The sequence below is a fragment of the Pristis pectinata genome, chromosome 13, assembly GCF_009764475.1.
Source record: "Pristis pectinata isolate sPriPec2 chromosome 13, sPriPec2.1.pri, whole genome shotgun sequence".
NCBI classification, from domain to species: domain Eukaryota; kingdom Metazoa; phylum Chordata; class Chondrichthyes; order Rhinopristiformes; family Pristidae; genus Pristis; species Pristis pectinata.
The window spans coordinates 48,867,677-48,892,406 of record NC_067417.1 but is presented as its reverse complement, the minus strand read 5'-3'; the positions used below and the strand labels follow the sequence as shown (position 1 = coordinate 48,892,406).

General features: G+C 42.7%; 1 protein-coding gene across 3 annotated transcripts in view; it reads right to left on the bottom strand.

Moving 5' to 3' along the window:
* Positions 1-667: 667 nt before the first annotated feature.
* st3gal2 (ST3 beta-galactoside alpha-2,3-sialyltransferase 2) overlaps positions 668-24,730 on the bottom strand; it is a 229,283-nt gene continuing 205,220 nt past the window's right edge. For 2 of the 3 annotated variants that reach the window (XM_052028585.1, XM_052028587.1), the window contains 3 exons: positions 7,860-7,905; positions 5,148-5,267; positions 2,072-2,624 (listed from right to left, as the gene is read on the bottom strand). In XM_052028585.1, coding sequence (XP_051884545.1) covers positions 2,451-2,624; positions 5,148-5,267; positions 7,860-7,905 — 340 coding nt within the window. In that variant the 3' untranslated portion in view covers positions 2,072-2,450. Of the gene's footprint in view, positions 2,625-5,147; positions 5,268-7,859; positions 7,906-24,730 lie in introns of all 3 variants that reach the window. The other variant, XM_052028584.1, reaches the window with a different exon arrangement.

Sequence of the window (24,730 nt, the reverse complement as noted above, 5' to 3'; positions counted from 1 at the left end):
CGGTTGCTGAGTGGAATAACAGCCTAAGCTTTTCACCCTGCTAAATGTTTAATTGTTATGGATTTGAACCCTGCCTGTTGTGAGTAACTGCAGCCACAGGACTTCAGTGAATTGGTTCCTTGGAGAGTAGAAGACATTTTCTTACCATATTGTGGAGTCATGAAACACCAATCAATTTTAAATCCTCATCCATCTGTTGGAACTCAGGAGTATGTGGCCAGCATTTCTATAATGATGACAATTTAATTTAACTTACTACTGCGGTATTAGAGTGCACCGGTTACTTCTGTGGCTTTGGATTTAATGAGTGGTATCACCTCTGATGGAACATTGCAGAAGGGTGCTGCATCACCCCATAAGATGTAGAAGTGATTCCTTCCAGCAGCCGCCTTGATCAGCACTGACACTTATCCAGCAGCTAACCTTCCTCGAAGCCAGGTTACCTCTTTCGCTCATTAAACTGTTAGAGCAAAAAAAAATCTGAAATTTCATTCTGAAATCTGATGTTTAGAGGGAGGAGGCTAGAATCACCATCTTTGGAAAAAGTTTGAGAATAGTCCGCACTAGATTGCAGCAACCAACCATGGTTTGGACTGAGGGCTGTCACAGCGCTTGCCAGAACGTAGAGCAAAAAGTAACAAGAGAAGCAAAAGACACAATGACACACTTCAATTTTGAGTGCCACTTCCTCCCTCAAAATGCGATTTGAGGAGGAATGGATTCCTTTTTATTTTTTTTAATGGGAAAGGAATGTGGACAACAAATATAAAAACCTCAATGTAATTCCTAACAATTTCTTTAATATGTAGAACTTCTAATAAACAAATGTCATATAATACTGTTAACTGTGCCTTGATGGTGGTGCTGTGGTTCTTGCCAAGTTTATATCAGGGACAGACAAGAAACTGTAGCTGCCTATTCTGGCCTCGGGCCAATGCTGTTTCCAGCAATACATACAGAACCTATGGCCCCTCCAGTCCTCACTGTGGTGCTGCAGTTACACCAGGTGCTGCTGGGAAGAATAAGGGAGAAGACTCAATGCTTTCTGTTTTTTCCCTGTTTGAGTTGCCTGGGGATTCTCCGGATGCAGAGTTTAAGCCCAGTGTGGGGACAACCTGGTGTTGCCACAATGCTGAGATGGGAGGCATACTTAGCCTTTAAACCTCATTTAGTTCCAGTGCAACTGCAGACATTGGTACAAGGCATTGCACTCCGGGCAGAGAATTGGAGGAGTTAACAACATGACCAACAGGACCTTCTAGGTATTCCGTAAACTGCTTCTTCAGGCATCCACTGAATTTCCAGCCCTTGGTAGCTTGTAGCAGCCAGAAGTACTTGAGATCCTTGCTTACACTCCTGCCTCCCTTCCCCATTCTTGGCATAAGATTCATAGTGATGGTGGGGCTTGGGGAATATGCTATGAATCCTCCAGAGACAGCAATCCAAGCTCTTGAACAGACCCTTAGTGCAAACCTATGATGTCGAGCTGCAGGCACCACAGTGAGGAAAATGTAACTGTTTATGTTTAAAGGCTACGGGGAAACAATCAAGATGACATCAGATTGGCTTAGGTATTTGGACGAAGCAAATTTAAAATGAATTCCTATCCTTTCTGTGCACCAGCGTTCCCTGTTGGTCTCACACACACCCACTATTCACATTGAAAGCCAGAGACATGTAACCCACTAACTACAAGGCCACTAGAACCCTGCCAGTGTGCATGTCTTTCTCTAATACAGATTCAAATGTGACTTGCGAGGATCATGAAAATGCAGATCTTTTGTTGCTGTGGGATGATGGCTTCACCTGAAGTGCTGCCAACAGGTGAATGACTTTTTTACCGCTGGCTGCACTCTCAAAACTGTAGCATGTCTGAAAGGCTTGAGTGGCTTTGTCTCCTGTGATGCAGATGTCAAAGCTCCTTCAGTCTGAATGTTACCAATTTGCCACTTGAGGAAGTGGCAAATCAGCAACTGCCCAATGAAAGTGCACTACGATTCAGTCAATAACACAAAACATTATCCAAAAAGATGGACATTCCCCCCACCCCTCCCCCCAACCTCTCTCCGCCTTTGGCTCATATTCTAGTTGGTCTCAGCCTGACTTGATCTTACAACTCAAACATGAAAATTTTTCTTAGTAACTCCTAGATTATCTGATAATAAATTGCACATTGAGTTATCTTGTGTCCACCAGGTTATCGGACAGTTATCTTAAAATTGATCCATAAAATAATGCCATTTCTGATGGCAAACCTTTGAAGGTATTAATAAATTAGCAGCTGCTCTGTTTTCCTTGGTTCAGAGTTCTGCCTGAATTTTCAAACACGATTAAAGAAAACTATGTTCAATATATATAATTACAGGGTAATCTGTCTCATATCCATTTGGTGAACATTGTGGTCCATGCCCTCTTCTTAGAAGATCAATTGCATAATTATCGGTTTCCTTTCAGTTTCCTCGGAAAACTTTGATTTTTCCAACTTCAGCCAATGAGTTTATTATTTTTGCTTCAAAGTCTGCATCGTGAACTCCAGTTTTCCGGAATTCTCCAGCATACCGGTTGTTCTCCCAGTAGTGATGCCAGTTCCCTCTGCTATCAGCACCAAATCCGTACACGTTGACCTGAGGAGGCAAAGTAAGGGGATTCAATAAGGCAGTGGAAGCTGGCTTTCAATTCTTGCACCTCTCCAACTGCCTGCTCAATGAGGCTCAAATTTCTGATCTATTTGGCAATCTCTTTCAACACACGTCCTATCACTTGATTACCAATGGCAAGGACTATTGGTGGAGGTGGTAAATGTACCTGGTCCTGCTTCTTCTGAAAATGGGAGACCTTGTGTTCAGACAGACTTAGCATTCTCTTGGAATGTGGCTCAGTACCACAACTTGGGCTCACTGATGTCTTGTTACAGAAGTACAACTGTTCCAACAATCTGATTCTGTGCTATGTGAATGTTAACTTGCTCATTCTGGATCATGACCTTCTCTATAATGGCATCGGCGGCCTGTACATATTGGTGGAAGCATCATTCTGAGTGCTGGATCTAGCAGAACAAAGTATGATAATTGCTGGGCAGAATGTAACCCGTTTCTTTTACACAGGACACATAAGAATGCAGGATTTATATTGTGCATTTTCATGTGAACTTCACCTGAATGCTCTACAGCATCCTGACTATCCCGGCACTGCAGTTTTACCAGTAACAGCAGCCTTCTCTGTGCCTACGATGTTGTCACGTACACTCTGCAGCCTTCATAAATCCAGAGACTGAGGGTTTGTGGTGGTGAGTTGCCATTTTATTCTTGCACATTTAGCATTGCTAACCTGTGTCACCTTTCTGTCAAAGTCAGACAAGCTACAAATGCAACTGCATGTGGAAATTGTGCAGCTCCGCAACAGTAAAAGTGTGTAAATAGACACAGGGTAACTGGGAACAACACACATCAATGAACCATCTACAAAATACAATAACCCATTTACCACCTCACACTTGTTGGGAGAGAGCACTTGATCTGGGCTCTGCCTGCCTGAACTGCCTGCATTTCCTGGCAAAAGTCATTAATAGATCCTCTATGTTCCCAAGCCCAGGATTAATGTTGAGGATGCGACAGCTGCTGCAAGCTTAAGATGGGTAATAACTGCTGGCTGCTCTCCTGGCCTGACAGCCCATGCCAAACCACTTACCTTTTTGAGTACAGAATGGACTTGTAACCATCCAATCTACGAGAGAGGCCGAGGACCTCTTTCTTTTGTATTTGGTCACCGATCTGTTGTGACTGCTGGATGATGAGACAGGAGGTGCTGCAAGGTCTCGCTTACCTTACTGTGTAGCTGCCTAGTGTTTGCACCATGTTCTGACAAAGACATTCTAACTCCCTGTGAAGCCTTGAACCAATACAGATAGGATGGAACCTGGGTTATGTGAACCTGTCCTGATTCCCAGATCTGGTTGACTGACATTAGCCATTAACTGTGAGTTTTCTGTATTCATACAATACGCAAGAGCAATACAATAAGGTTTTTTTTTCACAGTCTTTTTTTCCAGGGAAGGGGAATCAAAAGTTAGAGGGCATAGGTTTAAGGTGAGAGGGGATAGATTTAAAAGGGACCCGAGGGGCATCTGCTTCTCACAGAGGGTGGTACATACATATAATGAGCTGCCAGAGGAAGTGATTGAGGCAGGTAGAATAACAAAATTTAAAAGATATTTGGACAGGTACATGGATAGGAAAGGTTCAGAGGAATATGGGCCAAATGCAGGCAAATGGGACTAGCTTAGATGGGCATCATAGTCAGCATAGACGAGTTGGGCTGAAGGGCCTGTTTCCATGCTGTATTACTTTATGACAAGGATCTAAAATGACAACGGATCTCTCCTTGTAGTAGTAGGAGAGGGATCTCTGCATCTGGTACCACAGCTAAATAGTCTGGCAATGTCTGATCAGCTATTTCTTTGAAAGGCAATGTGGGCAGGCAGGTGTATTGACTACTTTGCTTCATGAACATCCTGGGAGATGTATTTTAAAGCACACCCTTGTGATAATGAGTCAATGCACATATAAAGGCACATACACAGAGAAGATTATAACAGCTAGGTTAAGTGTTTCTTACTTTGAGAATTTAACTGAATAATCTCTCTTTATTCTGTGCTAATAGTACAAATATGTGGGTCTATAAACAGCCATGCTGTAGTCTCTTTGAACACACTTATGCTAAGCTTTAGGCATCTCCATGCTGTGGAACTGAAAACAGCTCCAATATCTGGGAACATTCTTTTGGCATTTCTCTGAACAGGGTATAGGAAAAAAGATGTTGGCTGCCAGGTAATCCCTGCTCTAATTTATCAAGCTATTTTTTTGCCTTCCTCTATTTTTCAACACTGGATAGTGCTCAATGAGCTTTCCCCCTAGGTTTCAGAAACAACTTTTTGAAGTTGTTTCTGAAGTTTTGTAGTTGTTGCTCTGCTTTGTATTAACTTCAACAATTATCACACTCTTGCTTTTATCCTTTCCTATATGTGCAGACTCTGGACCCTATTCCTTTGGCTTGGTGCTATCTCACCTCTGCTTCCAGATTTCCAAGACTGGCCCTTGTCCCTACCTCAGAGTTGTAAACAGTCACTGCTCCAGAGGTGAGGCACTTACCTCATCACAGATATGGAGAGCAAAAAACAGGACCAGCATTCCAGTGGACGGATATCTCCCGTGATGTTCTGTCCACTTGTCATGGATATACTTGAAGAATGCTGGGTTGTAGATTTGCACCTGAGTGAAGATCAGGGGGGTTAGACTATAAACAGCAGTTTTTAAACAGTGTTAGTACTGAAGGATGAAACACTTGTTAACTTTCCTCACCGCCTCTTCCAGGATCTGAGTTCTGCTACAGTAACAGTTCCTCAGGTGCTAGCAATCGACTAAGACCTTGGTCAAGTGGTCGCTCTTCATTTGTTTAATTCTTTGTGCTACTGTTGTCCAATAAATAGAACACAGAACAGTACAGCACAAGAACAGGCCCCTTGGCCCACGATGTTGTGCCGAACTAATTAAGCTAACGATGCCTAATTACACTAATCCCTTCTGCCTGCACACGGTCCATACCCCTCCATTCTCTACACATTCATGTGCCTATCTTAGAGTCTCTTAAATGTCTCTATTGTATCTGTCTCCGCCACCACCTCTGGCAGCGCAATCCAGGCACCCACCACTCTCTGTGTAAAAAAACTTGCCCCGCACATCTCCTTTGAACTTTCCCCCTCTCACGTGTTCCTTCTCTGTCAGTAATTTCAGCAAGCCCTGAATATAAAGTACTTGGGCTGTTTGCAAATGCTCCACTTATCATAGCACAGGACTACTTAGCGCAGTGCTAAGAATGCACAGTATGTAGATCTGCTGCCTCACAGTTGCAGTGACATGGGTTCACTCCTGAGGTGGATGTTCTCCGTGTGACCGGGTGGGATTCCCCCGGGTGCTCCGGTTTCCTCCCACACAAAGATGCGCGGGTTGGTAGGTTAATTGGCCATTGTAAATTCCCCTAATGTGTAGGCCTTTCATTAACAGATGCTGTCGTGATCTAAAGCTTACGCCTTCCAGCAGGATTACTGCATCTGTTGTAGGACACCTGTCCTTTCAGCTCATGTGCATATTCCCAGAGCCCTAAAAGTCACCTGCTGAGCTCAGATAACTCAATACAAACTGGGGATCACACTCAAAAGAGTTATGAAATCATACAGCACAGAAACAAGCCCTTCAGCGCACCAAGCCCATGGTGGGCGGAAGGGCCTGTGGGCTGCATGACCTCATGATGCTTGAGTGTGATCCCCAGTTTGCATTGAATTAACTGACCTCAGCACTTATGCCAAACCCATTTTGTTCTCTCCATGTTCCCATTTAACTCCGCCAGATTCTACCATTCTCCTGCACACTAGAGGCAATTTACAGTGGCTAATTAACCGACCGACCTCTATGTCTTTGGGACGTGGAGGAAATCAGGAACCCAGAGAAAATCCATGCGGTCACAGGAAGAATGTGCAAACTCCACACTGACAGCACCAAGGGTCAGGATTCAGCCACAGTCTTGGAAATTATGAGGCAGCGGCTTTATGAATTGTGGCAGCGTGCCATCTTTAACTCTGCATTAAGTAGCTCCTTGCTTTGATACTTGGAGTATTTACCAATAGCCTAAATATTTATATTCAGGGTTTACTAAAATTACTAATAGAGAACAAACGTGTTGCATATGTATTCAGGAGCAGTAGCAAACTATTTCAGAGGCTGACAAGATTTTGATGTGTGAAGGAGTGGGGAAATTCATGAGTCTGGGTTTAAAAAGCAAGGGTTGATTTTCAACTTGCCACTCATTCATTAAGATTACTTCAATTTTTATTTCATTAATTTATTTAATTCATTAAGATTCATTCATTTGATTACTTCAATGTCCAGGTGTTAAACTGAAAATTAAACCTATTGATGCTCAGAACAAGGTAAGTTTTATTCTGCTACAAATGACCGAGATACAAGCTCAGGAGTGGACTCCTGTTCGCTATCTGCTTTACTGCACATTCTGGAACCTGCCTTACTCTCTCAGAGACTGAGGCAGCATCAGCCAGCTACTAGCCCCATTGCCATTTTGTTGACTCTCAGCCCGGGTTCCTAAGAGGGACATTGCCCAAATATTCTACCTGTTGCCCTAAAACTCCTAATTTAGTCAGCAGCAATCCAGTCTCTGGTGGTCCAAAACCCACAACTAATGACACTAAGTTGTTACTTATTCAGAGCAAGCAGCTGATGGAAACAGGACACTGGGTGGTGCACTAGGACAAGCTACTGTCCTTTTGACTCTGGGACCTGGGCTAACATTCCCGTCAGTGTGATAAAATGAAATTGTGCCTGGGAGCTGCAAGTAGAAGTCTTGCTGGTTTAACATCTTCTGCATTATTAAGATCAGAAGCTCCATACCCTGTAATCAAGTTATCACAAGCTCCTTGACTAGTGTACACTGAGCTGCATACAGTTGGCAGACGAGAACAGAAAGACTAAACAACAAGCCAAGAAACATTTTTATAAATCTGTACATTCCATTACTTGCTCCTTCACCTGTATGACTGCAGAATGTCTCCCAAAATACCGATTCCTGCAATTCTTAACATAGAAACTAAAAGAATTAACTAATTCTAACTGAACAGTGTTGCTGAAGCACAAATCAAACTGGAAGAAGCCTGGTTTAAATTGTTCCAAGCTCTTCTCTGCTGCCGTCAACTATTCAGAGATCTTTGGAGCCTTAGTCCTTCTAAGAGTTGCCTCCATCTGCTCCATACCATCCATTTACCCATAAAAGACCGTCAGCAGATCCTGACTCACCTTGTCTTTATCCACCCGCAGAAATTGTTTGACAGGCGCATAGGTGCTGTAAATAAAAGAGATATGGGCAAGTCAAGAGAAGCTGAATCCTGAATCTCTGAAGAATAGGTTTATTAACTTAAGTCTTCGTTATAACTCTTGGTTTCTGACGTCATTGCCACCACTAGCTGCACTAGTGTCTCCCTCATGTGTGGACCTTGTTGGCCATGACAATGAGTACCATTGGGATATTCCACTGTGGATGGTGCCAAGTTAAGTCCAATCTCGATATCTCTACACTGGTGTTTTCCAGCAGAGGGTCTTTGGCATGCATCAGGATGGAACCTGGGACTTCCTGTCTGGAATGCTCTTTGCTCTAACCACAAGCTCACTGTGGAAAGGCACTGTACTGATTCCAATATTATTGATCCTAGAGTGGATGATTGACAGCTCCAATTGAACAGGTAGCTTGAGGAAACCAGCTTGGGTCGTCTAGAACAAATGGGGATAAAATTCATTTAAAGTAATGTGCTTATCCTAGGAAATCCCTTTGAAAAAAGTCACTTGAAGCAATAATCCTGCAGGTCCTTGATACGTGCACCATTTTGGATTAGTCAGTCTAGATCCTGAGTGAACTTAAGTGCCCACCCATTGTCTTGTTGTGCCTAGTTAACATAGAACATAGAACAGTACAGCACAGAAGAGGCCCTTCAGCCCACAATGTTGTGCCGACATATCTATTCCCTCCAACCTACAGAATGCCCATATCCCTCTATTTTCCTCTCATTCATGTACTCATCCAAGCCCCTCTTAAAATCCCCCAATGAATGTGCCTCCACCACCCTATCATGCAATGCACTGATTAGAGGAAAGCTGTTTGCAAAGTGCCTCCTCAGCCAACTAGGGTTAGACGTTAGGACAGTAAGACTCAATGGTTTGTTTCCTTGTGATTTCTCCACTCCAGATGCTGACTCTTGCATGATACTGTTCCAGGGGTGACGGTAGCCCTCCAGCAAGTGGCCATTCCTCTTCTGTGAGCATAAACAGTGAAGTGTTGATGCGATACCAATCCTTGTTCCCATCCCCAACACATGGGCCAGTAAGCTTGATGTATATGTTTCCACTCCTGAAGCAAATCCATCAAATCCTAACCCAGGCATACTCTCTCTTTCTGCTCACTGTTAGAATGGGGGTCAAAGGAAAGACAAGGTAAGAGGCAGGATTTTGGCACCAAATACAATTGAATGAACAAATATTGAACTCAGGGTGAAGTGTTATATTTTAGCGCTAATTATATTGCGGACTCAGTTGTCTTGCAGGGGAAGGCGCAGCATTAATAGGTCTGATGTTCCTTAAAGAGGCAACTACCAGCAAATACCAAGAAAATTCTCTCAATTTTGTCACCCCTTCACAAGGCACCGAATCTGGATGAGTCATAAACCCTCAGATAGTTTACTGAGATGGTGATAAATTATATGAGACCCCAGTTGGTGAATTTTTGCAGGCTGTTTGACTGTGGGGCATCACAGTCCAGTTACATTCATATCTGAGGTTCATACATATGTACCTTCTGTCAAGAGGTCCTCAACAGCAATCAGCAGCAGAAACTCAGACTGATTTGCCACTCCCTACTGCAGCATCTCATTTGCTGCCTCAGTCAGGATAACTAACTCAAGGACTGGGGTGAAGTATCGCACTGGAGAAAGCATCCACCCAGGGAGTAACACTTTGAACTTTTAAACTGAAAGAAGCCATTTTGTTCTCACCTTTTCCTTGGCATCAGCAGCATCGGTAGTTAATGTTAAAAGCAGGGAAACTAAACTAACCAAGTAAAACTAACCAAGTGGGGGGCGGCACGGTAGCATAGCGGTTAGCGCGACGCTATTACAACGCCAGCGATCGGGGTTCGATTCCCGTCGCTGCCTGTAAGGAGTTTGTATGTTCTCCCGCGTCTGCGTGGGTTTCCTCCGGGTGCTCCAGTTTCCTCCCACATTCCAAAGACGTACGGGTAGGTTAACGTGGGGGTTTAAAATGGCTGGCGCGGACTTGTTGGGCTGGAAGGGCCTGTTACCACGCTGTAAATAAAATTTTTTTAAAAAATTTAAGATAAAACTGTTAGGTACTCTTAGTCATACATAACACGAATAACTATTTTCATAGAACACCTGCTCTCAGGCAAGATCACTTTCTGTTTAATAACTACATACTTTAAAAATAGATACACAGAATTGCACAGAACCTACAGCACAGAATTTTGCCCAACTGGTTGACATATCGGCTCCATACAAGTCTCCTTACTTCATCCCAACTCATCATCATAACCTTTTTCTCCCCATCACATAGTAATCCAGCTTCCCCACCCCTTGCCCAATTAACTGATGCTTTAAGCCCTCCCTCTGATACCAAGCTCCTCATGATAATCATGCTCCACAGAAAGAGGCTCCCCTGAAGAAAGACTTTTTTTTAAGGTATCCTGGCTATTGCATTGAATAGAACACAGGTCACTTCTGAATAGGGAAGTGAAATCAGTTGGTAGGGTATCCCTGTCCACGTCATTGGTCGAGGACATACGCCAGAGGATTGCTCTAGGATTAATTATCATCCATTCCTGTACAAAGATCCCCTTACTACCTCACCTCATCCTACCTCTACAACTACACCTGTCTTTAATTTGAGGTCTATGTGCTCTTTCCATTCTGGCTTCTTGTGCCTCCCTGATTTTTAGAGTCACTCCACCATTGGCAGCTTTGTCATCAGTTGCTTCAGCCCCAAACTCTGGAAATCCCTCTCCACCATCTTTTAAGACTCTTCTTGAAGCTCTGACTCTGTCACGGTCCTACTGTTCCTCTATATGGCTCAGCATCAAATTTTATTTTATAACTTTCCTGTAGGTGGTCTTGGGCTGTTAAAGGTATTTTATAAATGGATGTTTCTGTTTGGTGAAACAAGTTAGCTACTTACCTCCTCACTTTTGTTTCAATGGGGAGGAGGTACAGGAGCCTGAAGACCCACACTCAACGTTTCAGGAACAGCTTCTTCCCCTCTGCCATCAGATTTCTGAACGGTCCATCAACCCATAAACACTACCTCATTATTCCTCTTTTGCACTATTTATTTATTTTTGTAACTTTTAGTAATTTTTATGTCTTGCACTGTACTGCTGCTGTAAAACAACAAATTTCAAGGCATATGTCAGTGATAATAAACCTGATTCTGACCGGTTAAGAGACCACGACCAATCAGTATTTTATCCACACACTCGCCTCTGTCCCTTATTCTTTAATGCACTTGGTCAGCAAAGATCTAAGAACTTCATAGTTACTAATTGAGCTAGCATTCACTGCTTCTCGTAGGAGAGAGTTCTAAACTTCTATCATCCTTCGTGTAGAGTGCTTCCTAACCTCACATCAATAGTCTGCTTCTAATCTTAAGATTATGGACCCCTGTTGTAAATTCCCTTACTGGCAGGATATCATTCTCTTTATATATTCTATCAAAATCTTAAAACTCAAATCAAAATTAGCCCTTTATTATCAAAAATTCAAGCTTAGCTTATGCAACCCTGCCTACTAATCTAACCCTTAGAAGCTCTGAAACAGTTCTGATGAATTTGGACTGCCTCCGTCTGAGACAAATACATATTGTCTTTAACTTTGATAATCAAACTGTACACTGTATTCTTGATGTGCAGGACTATGCACATCTGTAGTGAAACTTTCTCTTTAATCAGCTCAATTTTCTCCACTTGGTCTGACACTCTGTCCTTGCAGATTTCAATCACTTCTTTGATGTTAAGTCAACAGTTCTATCGTTTCCTGATTTCTCTTACACCTTTTGTAAGTAGAATTACATTTGCAATATACCAATATAAACGAAAATTCTAAAATTCCTTTGAAAAATTATGGCAAAATGATCTGTGGTTTATTTGTCTATTTCTTTGAAAACATTGGGTGGAAACACATGCTCCAAGGGACTTGTCAATATTTAGTGAAATTATTTCCTTGAGAGACAGAGTTTTGAACTGAAGGGATGACAATTGTTATGCTCTTTCTGTAATTCTACAACTAGAGAATTGACCCTCTATAAAGTGACCACATCACTGAAGTTACCATAGGTTCCTATTTTTATAGACTCTGCACTGTGAGCTCCATGACTCAGCTCAGAATTAAAGAGCAGAAAGTTCACAGTTAACCATGTTAATCATTCATGCCAACTTTTAGTAGAGAGACAATAAATTATGCTATAATGAAACAGGAGATGCTACCAAAATAAAAAGTCATTATTGTTCTTTGAGGAATACTTAGCTTAATTCCTGTAATGAAGGAAGAATCAAATAATTTTACATAGAGTGTTACAGAATATAAAGGACTCGTTAAAGAAACTATGAGAAGATATTTTCACTGTACAAATTAATTACTTTTTTCACTATCCAGAACTTCTTCTATATGATGAAATATGGATGGATAGATGATAATTAAATTAAATTACATAAACGCTGGTATGATAGCATGGCTACTGCCTCACAGGGTTTGATCTTGATCTTGGGTGCTGTCTATGTGGTATTTTCAAATTCTCCCTGTGACCACAAGGGTTTCCACTGGGTTCTCCAGTTCCCTCGAACATCCCAAAGACATTGGTGGTAACGAGGCTACTGTAAACCATCCCTTCGAGCACATAAATGGAAAAAAAGAATTAAAGAGAAATTGATGGATATGTTTGAAATTGCAGTGCTACAGGGAAATAAAGAGAGGAGGAATGAGACTAATGGAATTGCTCTGCTGGGAGCCATCATGGACCTGTTTTGACCAAATAATCTCCTCCTGCTCTGCAGTAAGCCAGCCTTCAGATACTTCAGTTACACTGGGCTGACATTGCTTCTCCATCAAAAAGAAAATATTAAGAAATCTTAGCCCCAGACCTGTTGCCTGGCTGAGAACAACTAACTCAGGCAACTGGGACAGAACTCGAGTCTTTAATGTTCTCAGTTCCATGATGAGCGATGCTTTTGTGCTGTATCAGAGAATATGGTTGGCAGATAAAGATTTTCTTTGCAACCTTGCAAGAATTTTTTCAATATTTCATCACAGTGCAGATACAAGCTGAAGCTGCCAGCCATGAAATGCTAGGTAGCCAATCTTGTGTGGGGTCCCTCCTGCTCACTTTACAATTCATTTGGTTCAGCATCAGATGGAACACTAATCTTCCAGGGCAGTAGGAGATACGAAGAAAAACTGTAAAGCTTGCAAATCTGAATGCAACAAACAGGAGTAATGTTCAACACCATAATACTGAAAAAGAAACGGGTTGAGAACTTAGCTAGACTTATTACACATCAGTCTTCGGTCCATCTTTCAGAAAATATGTTCACATTCTGCATAAGGTGGTGTTATTAGGAAGAAAATGTGCATTTATATAACACCTTTCATATCCTCCAGGCATCTCAAAGGATTGCTTTATAAATTCATTCACTGTTATTTGAGGGAGATGTGTCGAGATGTCCACAAGGTTACAAGAGATTCTGCAGATGCTGGAATCTGGAGCAACACACACAAAGTGCTGGAGGAACTCAGCAGGTCAGACAGCATCTATGGAAAATAAACAGTCGCCGTTTTAGGTCAAGACCCCTTTAATCCCCTCCCTCCCCCAACCTTCTTAATCCGGCTTCTGCCCTCTTCCTTTCCAATAAACGTCGACTGTTTATTCCTCCAGCATTTTGTGTGTGTTGTTACAAGATGTCATCTTTTTAACCAAGTCTATCAATGAAGAAGGAACAGAAAGCTGAACATTGAACTTCATAGCTTATGTTAAATTGAGTGGCACAGATAAGTGCAAAAAGTTGTAAAGAGAAAAAAAAGAGATAAATAAAGAGTAATTAAGAGATCAATAGAACTTTGGTGAGGCTACATTTGAAGTATTGTGTGCAGTTCTAGTTGCTGCATTACAGGAAGAATGTGAAAGCTTTGGAGAGGTTGCAGAAGAGTTTAAAAAGATGTGGCCTAGATTGTAGACTATTATCTATGAGGAGAGGTTGGACAAACTTGGGTTGTTTTCTCTGGAGTGTCGGAGGCTGAGGGGAGACCTGACAGAGGTATATAAAGTTATGAGGCATAGATAGGGTAGATAGTCAGAGTCCTTCTCCCCAGGGTGGAAATGTCAAATACTAAAGGCATAGCTTTAGGGTGAGAGGGGGGAAATTTAAAAGAGGTTTATGAGGCAAGTTTTTTTTACACAAAGAGTGGTGGGTGCCTGGAATGTGCTGCCACAGGAGGTGGTGGAAATGGATACAATAGTGCTGTTTAAGAGACGTTAAGACACATGAACAGGCAGGGAATGGGAGGATATAGAGAAGGTGCAGGCAGATGAAATTAGTTTGGATTGGTACCATGGTCAGCACAGATATCGTGGGCTGAAGGGCCTGTTCCTGTGCTGTACTGTTCTATGTTCCATGAGATATTTAGACACTAAACTAATAGGAGTTGAAACCTGGGAAAATGTGAGATTATCCACTTTTCAAACAAGATAGACAAATCTGGTAACTTGCACCGGATGAGAAACTAGGAATTGTGAAGCAGTTGCGGATATCATATAGACAATTACAGATGCTTGTGGACAGCCACAAAAAATATAAATGGAATGATAGCTCTTGTCCCAAGGAACTGAAATGCAAAGGGAAGAGGGTTATGTTGCAATTGAATACTGCCTTGGTCATACCACATCTGGAATGCAGCCTTCAGTTCTTGACACCAAGCTCAGGAAGGATATATTGGTTTTAGAAGGGATTCAGCACAGATGCAATAGGTTAACTCACAAGTACTGTGTTGCTTAGGAGAACAGATTGCATAAACTAGGCGGGTGTGCACAGAATATTGAAGAGTGATCAATAGAGGTCTTCAAATGACACAAAAGGATTCAACAGGATAAAAAGAAATTCTGTAAAATTCATTTTCAGGAGCATGGTGTCACCAGCAAGACCAGCATTTATTTCCCATCCCCAATTACCCTTGAGAAGGTGGTGCTGAGCTGCTGCTGGTGAAGCTGGTCCCACAGAGCTGTTGGGGAGTGTACTGTGAAGGGTCATGGCTGTCACGTGACACCATTGATCACCTGGGTCGAAAGCCACATCATTGTCAATCAAGGTCATTGGTGCACACACTTGACTATTGGTCCCTGTAAACACCTTTGTACCCGGCCCTGAACCGTTGGCTTGTTTGAATTACCTGGGCTGCACCACCCAGCCCTCCAGCACTATAAAGAATGCCACATGTGCGTGGTTCACTCTCTTTTGATTGCTCCAGGAATCGTGAGACAATGCTGAAGAGACCATTGGTAGAGTATGCATTTCCACAAGGGTTAGGAGTGTCCTAAGTAGATTTCTGGGAGTGTAGAGCCGATGCTTGCACTGAGTCAAGGGGTGGCGGGCACTGTATTGTTCCTTCCTTGATTTGTTTGTACCCAGTTTGTTGAGTGTGTGTGTGTGCATCTCACCCTTGTTGTGATTTCCCCCACATTAGTGATCACCCGTGTGTGTGTAAGTGTGCGTTCCTTCCCGTTCATCCTGTCCCATGTTTGTCTTTGCTTTGACTCCAAAGACTTGTCCAGAGTCCTTGCCCTTTGAGACCTTACGAACAGGGAGGGAGCTCCAGGGTTTAGATCCAGCAATGATGAAGGAATGGCAATATATTTCCAAGGAGACAAGAGACTGTAGATGCTGGAATCTGGAGCACAAATCAAACTGCTGGAGGAGCTCGGTAGGTGAGCAGCATCTGTGGGGGGGAAAGGAATTGTTGATGTTTTGGACCGAAACCCTACAGCAGGACTGAGAGTGAAGAGTGGGACGACAGCCAGTATAAAGAGAGGGGGATGGGTGAGGCAGGGGTCAGTAGGTGAATAATGGACTGAGGAGGGGTGAAAGATGATGGGCAGATGGAGCCAGGAGGGGAGGGGATCTGGTGGGTGATATATGTGGGTAGTAGGTAGATGGAACCAAATATATTTCCAAGTCAAGTAAGTGCTTGGAGGGGAATCTGCAGCTGGTGGAGTTCCCAGTGTACCTGTTGCCTTTATCCTTGGTAGAGGTAGAGGTTGTGGGTTTGGGAGGTGCTGTCGGAATAGCCTGGTGAGTAACTGCCGAGCATTTTGTAAATGGTGTAGCTACTGTGTTCCAGTGGTGGAGGGAATAGATGTTTAGAGTGGTTGATGGGGAGCCGATCAAGTGGGCTGCTTTACCCTGAATGGTGTCAAGCTCCTGAAGTTGGTGGAGCTGCACTCGGCCAAGCAAGTGGAGTGTATTCCATCATGTTTCCTGACCATCATGTTTCCTGTAGTTAGTGGAAAGGTTCTGAGGTGTTATGAGGTGAGTCACTCACTGCAGGGTACCCAGCACTTGTAGCCAAAGTATTGATGTGGCTCTTTCCATTGAGTTTCCAGTCAATGGTGGCCCCCCAGAATATTGATTGGGAGCCACTCAATGATGATGAGACCTTTGAATGTCAAGGGTAGGTGGTTAGAGTCTCTCTTGTTGGAGATGTTCATTGCCTGGCTCTTTTGTGGCACGAATATTCCTTGGCACTTATCAGCTTCATGCATGAAGCTCATCTAGTTACTCTTGAGAAGGTGGTGGTAAGCTGCCTTCTCAAGATGCTGTAGTCCTTGAGTTGGGGGTGTACCCACAGTGCTGTTAGGGAGGGAGTTCCAGGATTTTCACCCAGCGACGGTGAAGGAACGGCGACCTATTTCCAGGTTAGGATGGTGTATGGCTTGGTGGGCAATTTCCAGGTGGTGTTCCCAGTGCCTTAGCTGCCCTTGTCCTTCTTGTTGGTAGAGGTGGTGGGTTTGGAAGATGCAGCTTAAGAAGTCTTGGTGAGTTGCTGCAGTTCATCTTGAAGAGTGAAACTCTTCCTGCAAAGGGCTGTGGACGATGGGTCAATTAAACTTTGATGGTAGAAATGGATAGTTTAAGAGGTAAAGATTTGATAACATTTATTCACAGGATGTGGGGGTCACAGCATTACGTCCATTCCTAGCTGTGCCCTTGTAAGGGTGGTAGTGAGTCACCTTTAATTGTTGCAGTCCCCGGGTTGAAATATACTCCCAGTTCAGCTGTGGAAGGAGTCCACTATGTAGAGTCAGATGATGAAGGAAAGGCAGTAAAATTCCAAGATAGTAGAGGTGAAGGCCTTTAGGAGGTGATGTCAAGGAAACCCTGGCAGGTTTCTGCAGTACATTTTTTCACTCAGTGATGAAGCAAGTCAAGGGTAGTTGATGAGGTGCCAATTAAGCAGACTGTTTTGACCTGGATGCTGTCAAGCTTCAAATGTTGGAGCTATACTCATTCTGGCAATCAGACAGCATTCCATAACAGTCCTGACATAGCTTGTCGATAATGGAAATGCTTGGGAAGCCAGAAGGTGAGTCACTTACGACAGAATACCCAGAATCTGTCCTGTTTTTGTAGTCACGTTGATTTTGCAGAAGGCAGAGTTAAATTTCTGTTAAAGCTAATACCTATCATGATGTGGTGGTCTTGACATGGTAATGCCACTAGATGTCAAAGGGACTTGTTGTAGACTATGACTGTCTGGTATGTGTGCACTGTAAATGTTACTTGCTGCTCTCACCCTATGCCTTAATGTTTCTTTGGTTTTATTGCATACAGCAAGGGCTGCTTCATTAACTGACGGTCTATGAATGGAATCAGACATTGTGTAATCAGAGAACATCCTTGTCATGGATGGAAGGTCGGATTTGAAGACTGATGTGCCTGGACACTGGGGAATTCCAGCCACAATTCCCTGGAGCTGATGACTGACCAACAACTAGAACAGTCTTTCTTTTTGTGTGGTATGGCACCAGTCAGCGGAGAGCTTTCCCTTGATTTCAATTATATCAGTCTCCTTGATGCCATGTATATCAAAGCTTCCTTGATGTTAAGGACAGTTATTCTCACCACAGCTTGAAGTCAGCTCTGTTGTTCATGTTTGGACTGGTGCCAAGTGGTCCAGGTTAAACCCAAAAAGAGCACAGGTGAACAGGTTATTGGTGAGTAGATGCTGCTTGATAGGACTGATGACACCTTCCATCACCTTGCTGACAATTGTGAGTGGACTGACGGATTGTAATTAGCCAGATTGGATTTCTCCTGTTCTTTGTGGCAGGAGGTACCAGAGCAACTTTCCACATTGTCAGGTGGATACCAGAGTTGAAATCGCACAGGAACAGCTCAGCTTGAGGTGTGGACAGTTATGGAGCATTCATCTAGATGTACCCATGCTCTTAGACATTTTCCTGCTTTCACAAGATGAGCTAAGTTGGCTAAAGACTGGCTCCCGTGACCACCAAGCACTTCCAGATGAACTTTGCAACTAGTTTTTGGCACTTGTCCTGTGCTCAGCCATAACTGAGAATGGGTACGTTCTTAGAGCCTTCTCTTGCAATTAGCTATTTAATTGTCCATTACAGGATGATGATTTGAGCAGTTGATTGTGGGATCACTTGGCTCTGTGCATCGTAAACTGTTTTTGCTGTTTAGTCTGCATATAGTTGTGTGCTAGGATGGGACCATATATATTTTTGGTGCCTAGTGCTGTTCTTTCTGTGCCCTTCCACACTCTTCACTGAATCAGCGGTCTCCTAGCTTGATGGTAATGGGAGAATGAGGCATATGCCAGCCATAAATTTACAGATTGTGGTGGAATATATTCCCACTGCTGTCCAATGCTCATAGTGCCTTATCCAGTTTTCAGATGCAAGATCTGTTCTGAATTAATCTCATACTGCAGAATGGTATATCACAACACAGCAAATGGTGCTGTTATCATCCCTACAAGGACTGTATGATGGTCATTCCTACTAATTCTGTCATGGACAGATATATCTGCAGCAAGTAGATAACGAGGATGAGAAGTAAGAGCATTTGGGATAGTATTGAGAACCTTGGAGTATGCAACAGGAGCACGCAGGTCCTGCGCAAGTGGTGGACAGAATAGACCACCTCACAAACTACCCGCCCCACGAGCCACCTCCTTCCCCTTTTCCAGAAGAGTCTACAGTTCCTACAACGGCTCGTCTGAACTCACAGAACTTAATGGGTTGCAAGTTATCCTCAATCCCAAAGAATCACCTACAAAGGAGAAAGCAGTAGGAGGACGAGGTGGTGGGTTTTCACCGTGTGTTGGTTCTCACTGCCTGCCACAGTCCTAGTCTCTCAGTTATTAAGAAAATCAATTGCAAACTATATCAATTATAGGAGTTGTGGGTGTCAAAGAAAAGATCATAAAAGTCACATTACAGTTTTGATTATCCTGCACTAGTGACTCCTGATTGATGCAATTCTGCATGGATCAGTGGTTCAGAGCTATGTTCACTCTATCTCACTCAGGCATCAAAGCTCAAATGGATAAAGCAAACATTAGTGTTTTTAATTGTCCCTCTGAGCTCATACTGAGCACCGTTTTCTAACCACAGATGCTGTTTCGTGTCCAAACCTGTTGATGAAACAATTGTAAGTAATTTATTCAGGCAATGTAAGTGTGCGTGAAAGGAAGTCTATGGTCCACTATTCAACCTGACATTTCTGCAGTTATCAATCTGTTAGATCACACGTTCTCAAGTACCTCTGATCTTGTCCTCCTCAAAGCTATTATTCTCCCTCATCTTAATCATTCCTCATGGTATAAGAGTTTAGGGATTTAACCTGGAGCAGAGCAAAAGTGGGTCCATTTCAGTTAGGATTTTTGTCAGCACTAGAATTAGAATCAGATTCATTATCACTGATTTATATGACATGAAATTTGTTGTTTTTGTGACAGCAGTACAGTGCAAAGACATAAAATTACTGTAAATTACAAAAATAAATAAATAGTGCCAAAAAAAAGAATAACGAGGTAGTGTTTATGGGTTCATGGACTGTTCAGAAATCTGATGGCGGAGGGGAAGAAGCTGTTTCTGAATCGTTGAGTGTGGGTCTTCAGGCTCCTTTACCTCCTCCCTGATGGTAGTAACAAGAAGAGGGCATGTCCTGGATGGCGAGGGTCCTTAGTGATGGATGCTGCTTTCTTGACACACCACCTCTTCAAGATGTCCTCGATGGTGGGGAGGGTTGTGCCCATGATGGAGCTGGCTGAGTCTACAACCTTCTGCAGCCTCTTGCGATCCTGTGCATTGGAGCCTCCATACCAGGCTGTGATGCAGCCAGTCACAATGCTCTCCATTGTACATTTATAAAAATTTGTAAAAGTCCTTGGTGACATACTGAATCTCTTCAAATTCCTAATGAAGTAGAGCCCGCTGTGTGGCTTTCTTCATGATTGCATCAATGTGTTGGACCCAGGACAGATCCTCCGAGACGTTGACGCCCAGGAACTTGAAGCTGCTCACCCTTTCCACCGCTGACCCCTCAATGAGGACTGGTGTGTGTTCTCCAGACTTCCCCTTCCTGAAGTCCACAATCAATTCCTTAGTCTTGCTGACGTTGAGTGCAAGGTCATTGTTGCAACACCACTCAGCCAGCTGATCTATCTCACTCATGTAAGCCTCTTTGTCGCCATCCGAGATTCTACCAACAACGGTGGTGTCATCGGCGAATTTATAGATGGCATTTGAGTAGTGCTTAGCCGCACAGTCATAAAAGTAGAGAGAGTAGAGCAGTGCGCTAAGCACACATCCTTGAGGTGCACCTGTGTTCATTGTCAGCGAGGAGGAGATGTTATTACCGATCCACACTGACTGTGGTCTCCCAATAAGGAAGCTGAGGATCCAGTTGCAAAGGCAGGTACAGAGGCCCAAAATTGAAGCTTAGTGATTAGTACTGAGGGAATGATGGTGTTGAACACCGAGCTGTAATTGATAAACAGCAGCCTGACGTATGTTTTGTGATTATCTAGGTGCTCCAAAGCAGAGTGGAGAGCCAGTGAGACTGCGTCTGCTATAGACCTCTTGTGGCGGTAGGTGAACTGCAGCAGGTCCAAGCCCTTACTCAGGCAGGAGGTAATTCTAGCCATAATCAATCTCTCGAAGCACTCTATTACGGTAGATGTGTGCACTACTGGGTGATGGTCATTGAGTCAGCTCACCCTGCTCTTCTTGGGCACCAGTTAGGAAGATGGTGTGAGTGTAAAACTCCACAAAATGATGTCAATGCAGAGCGTTTGGTTCCAGTTGTGATTTTCATTCTCACTCTTCTGAGAAATTACAGATTTTATTGATTTACAGAACAACCACTTGTTAATAGGGCCATTTCCCCTGACACCATGCTACTTAAAGGGTTGGCACTCAAAGTGATTCTTTGGCCAGACTTCTAAGCACACCATACCTTCATTCTACACACTGCTTACACAAAAGGGAACATCAGCCATCTTCAACATTGCTGCAATCAAAACTTACTTCTAATGGGTATTTGTCTCCACCATTTCCATGGGCCTCAACTTTGTTAATCAACCTTTTGAGGTACTTGATATGGACACCATCCATAGTATTTCCTTCATGAATCCTTGCAGGCTATGGGGATAGAGTGGAAGTGTGGGATTGAATGATTTGGTGTTTAGAGAACCCACCATGACTCAATTGGCTGAATGGTTGTAATGACTTGTAGACCACATTCATGCAGCACTATGCCTCACAGATATCCTGGTGACCTGGTAACCTCCTACTAGAAGCATTTGGTTGTAGCATTGGAGGACCTCCATGGCTCCCTAGTACAATGAACAACGCTCCCCCTCTGGATAATGTTCTCCATCAGCCACTTCAGGCCCCTCTTTGACCATCATGGGAGCACTCTCTCTCCCCTCTCCCATCATTGCAAGGCTTTGTGTTGGTAGCTTGCAATAAATCTATCAACTAGTGCATGCCAGAAGTAACACAGTATGTTGGTGGATCTCAGAACTTCTGTAAATCTCACAGAGCAGTTTTGTATAACTTCCAGTGCAAGAAGGACATGATCTTTATGGCAATTTATTAGTAGCATTGACACACCACACTATGCTTTATAACACCAGCAAATAAATAGATACAGAATTTCTAGGCTAACATTTCTGCACTCTTATGTCCAAATAGTTCTGGCTTAAATCTTTTTGGTGGGAAATTGGTTTAATTATCCTTTGGCAGATAATGGTTGGATTCCATTAAGCATTATCCATATTTTCAAAATTGATCACTATTCCAAGATTATCCAGGATCATCATGATAATTCTTGGCTTCTCCATCAAAATCCACCTCCCTAAAAGTTACTCCTCTTCCTCTTCTATCCTCACCTCCACCATACGTCAGCAGTTACAACCCTGTCCATTTATTTACCCCTCCCACTTCCCTCTCTACCTCTAGCTCATTCGGGAGATCTTCCTCTTATGTTCACTGTTGCCCCAGAACAGAAATAGAGGCTTTTTCTAAATTCTACCTTATGGCTGAACTTATTTTGCTTGGACATCCCCCTCTCGTTTCCTTGATCCTTTTCCAACCACACTGTTGATCACCCAGTTTCCTTTCCTGGTAATAATGGTTGCCTTTCCTTTCAAGTGAGCCATCATCACCCTTCAGCTCCAAACTCCACCCTTGACTCTTCTGTCTTTGCTAAAGTCAACCCCATCTTTCCTTTCTTTCTTTTTCAATCTTTTTATTAGTTTTCAAATTAATACAGATTGATATATAGCATCAATAATTATACATGTAATACAAAGAGATCAGGATAACAATCATGGCATAGATAATCATAAAGAACAATAAAATATAAAAAAAATCTGTAGATCCAATGATCTTTGTAAATGAATATAATATAAAAGAAAGGAAAGAAAAAGATTTATTATATAAGTTAATAAAAAGAAAGAAAAAAAACCCCAAATCAATAAAAAATTATAACAATAGAAACTAAACAGAAAATTGCAAAAAAAACAAACAACAAAAAAAGAAAAAAAAAACTGTGCTAAAATTTCTCAATAGAAACAGAGCAATATTATGTCGTCAGCTCCATTCCTCTAAGTTAGAAAGTTATTGAAAGGGGATCTACATCATGTGAAAATATTGAATAAATGGACTCCAAATATCTTCAAATTTAAGTGAAGGATCAACAGTACCACTCCTAATTTTTTCCAAGTTTAAACATGATATAGTTTGAGAGAACCATTGAAAAGTAGTAGGGGAGATTGGATCCTTCCATTTAAGCAAAATGGATCGTTTGGCCATTAATGTAACAAAAGCAATCATACAGTAAGCGGAAGCAGATAGATGGCTGGACTCTATCCTTGGTAATCCAAAAACTGCAGTGATAGGGTGACCATCTTTCCAATCCATCTTCTCGAAAGGTGTTACTTCATCCAAATTTATGCCCATTTCACCTTAAATTCTATTTCTGAATCACCCCAATCTGGTTGTCAGCCCTGCTGTACAACTGAAATGGTCTTTATTGCAGTCACATATACCAGAGAAAGTGCAGAAGAGGGATGTTGCCTGGAATGGAGGGCTGGAGTTATAAGGAGAGATTGGATCGGCTGGGTTTATTCTCACTGAAACATAGGAGGCTGTGGGGTGACGTTATAGTGGTTTACAAAATTGAGGGGTATAAATAGGACAGATAAACAGCCATTGGCACGCTCTATGGACACTTCCTGGTGTTTCAACAGCTGTTTTGTTGCAAACCTGCTGCTCTAAATTTTAGAAGCTGTACTAAGTCTGTACGATGCCTTTTGCACATTGATGATGTTCCATCCGAGACTGTGGCCAGGTGCTGGGTGACCAGGGAGGAGACAAGGTCAGCCATCAGAGGTTCTATCACAGCCTGAGGGTGGGGGCAGAGGAATCCAGTCCTGATGGGAAAATGGAAGGTCAGGTGACAAGGGCTATAGGATAGAGCTTTGAGGATCAGAGGGTTGGGCCATTGGGATGTGGAAGGATCTAAGGGCAGGAGATACCTGTGCCTTGGGAAATCAGAGTGGGTGTGGGTCAGGAGCTTTGGTTGATCAGGGTGTGATCGATTGCAAAGTGGAGTAATGCCTGAAATATAAAATGCATGTAAGGTTCTTAATGCAGTGGAATCCAAATCCAGCATTGCACTATGATAACATGGTGATGTTAAAGTGACAAGACAGTTACTTTATGAACAATGAGGATTAATTTCTCTGGCAATGCTCCAAAAGAGCCGGAGTTTGGTAATTAACGGCAAGTGTGACTCTTGCTGGGAAATGGGTTCCATTTTCAGAGAGACATGTTCGCTTCTAACTACACCCAAGGTGCATTTTCAATTGTATAATTTCAAAATTGTAGAAATAAACATAACCATGTGACCTACTTTCCAGGCTAATGAGGTTTCATACTCTAATTTTAATTGTTCCGCCACTGGTAGCTGTGCTTTCTGCTGCCTTAGCCCAAGGCTCTGGAATCATCCTTCCAAAAGCCTCTACTTCTCTCTTCCCCTTTAAGATATTACCTAAACTTACCTCTTCAACCTAATCTTTGTAAATCTTACCTGACAAGTCCTCTGTGGCTTTGCATCAAATGTTTGTTTGATAGAACTCGTATTACATACATTTGGATGTTTCGGTACGAAAGGACGTGTTATGTAAATGCAATTATTGTTTCCCTTCTCATTGTTTCGGATGTGGTTGACAACAAAGAAACATAAACCTCCCTGGAAACTGCGGTACAGAGCAAATTACCTATTCCTTTATACCATTCAAAGTGCTCAATGACATACATGCTCTATCATGATGTCACAGTCATTAGGAAATTCTGGGCCAATACGTTACGCAGCTTCTGCTTGTCAGAAATCAGGCTCACATAATTTATCCTGTAAAGGTCAAGGCTGGGTGAACTTGGTCAGAAACTAAAGGCAAGAGCAATACTTTAACAATCAACTTTACAGTGAAGGAATATTCACCATTAAATTCACAGCCTTCTTCAATGCAACT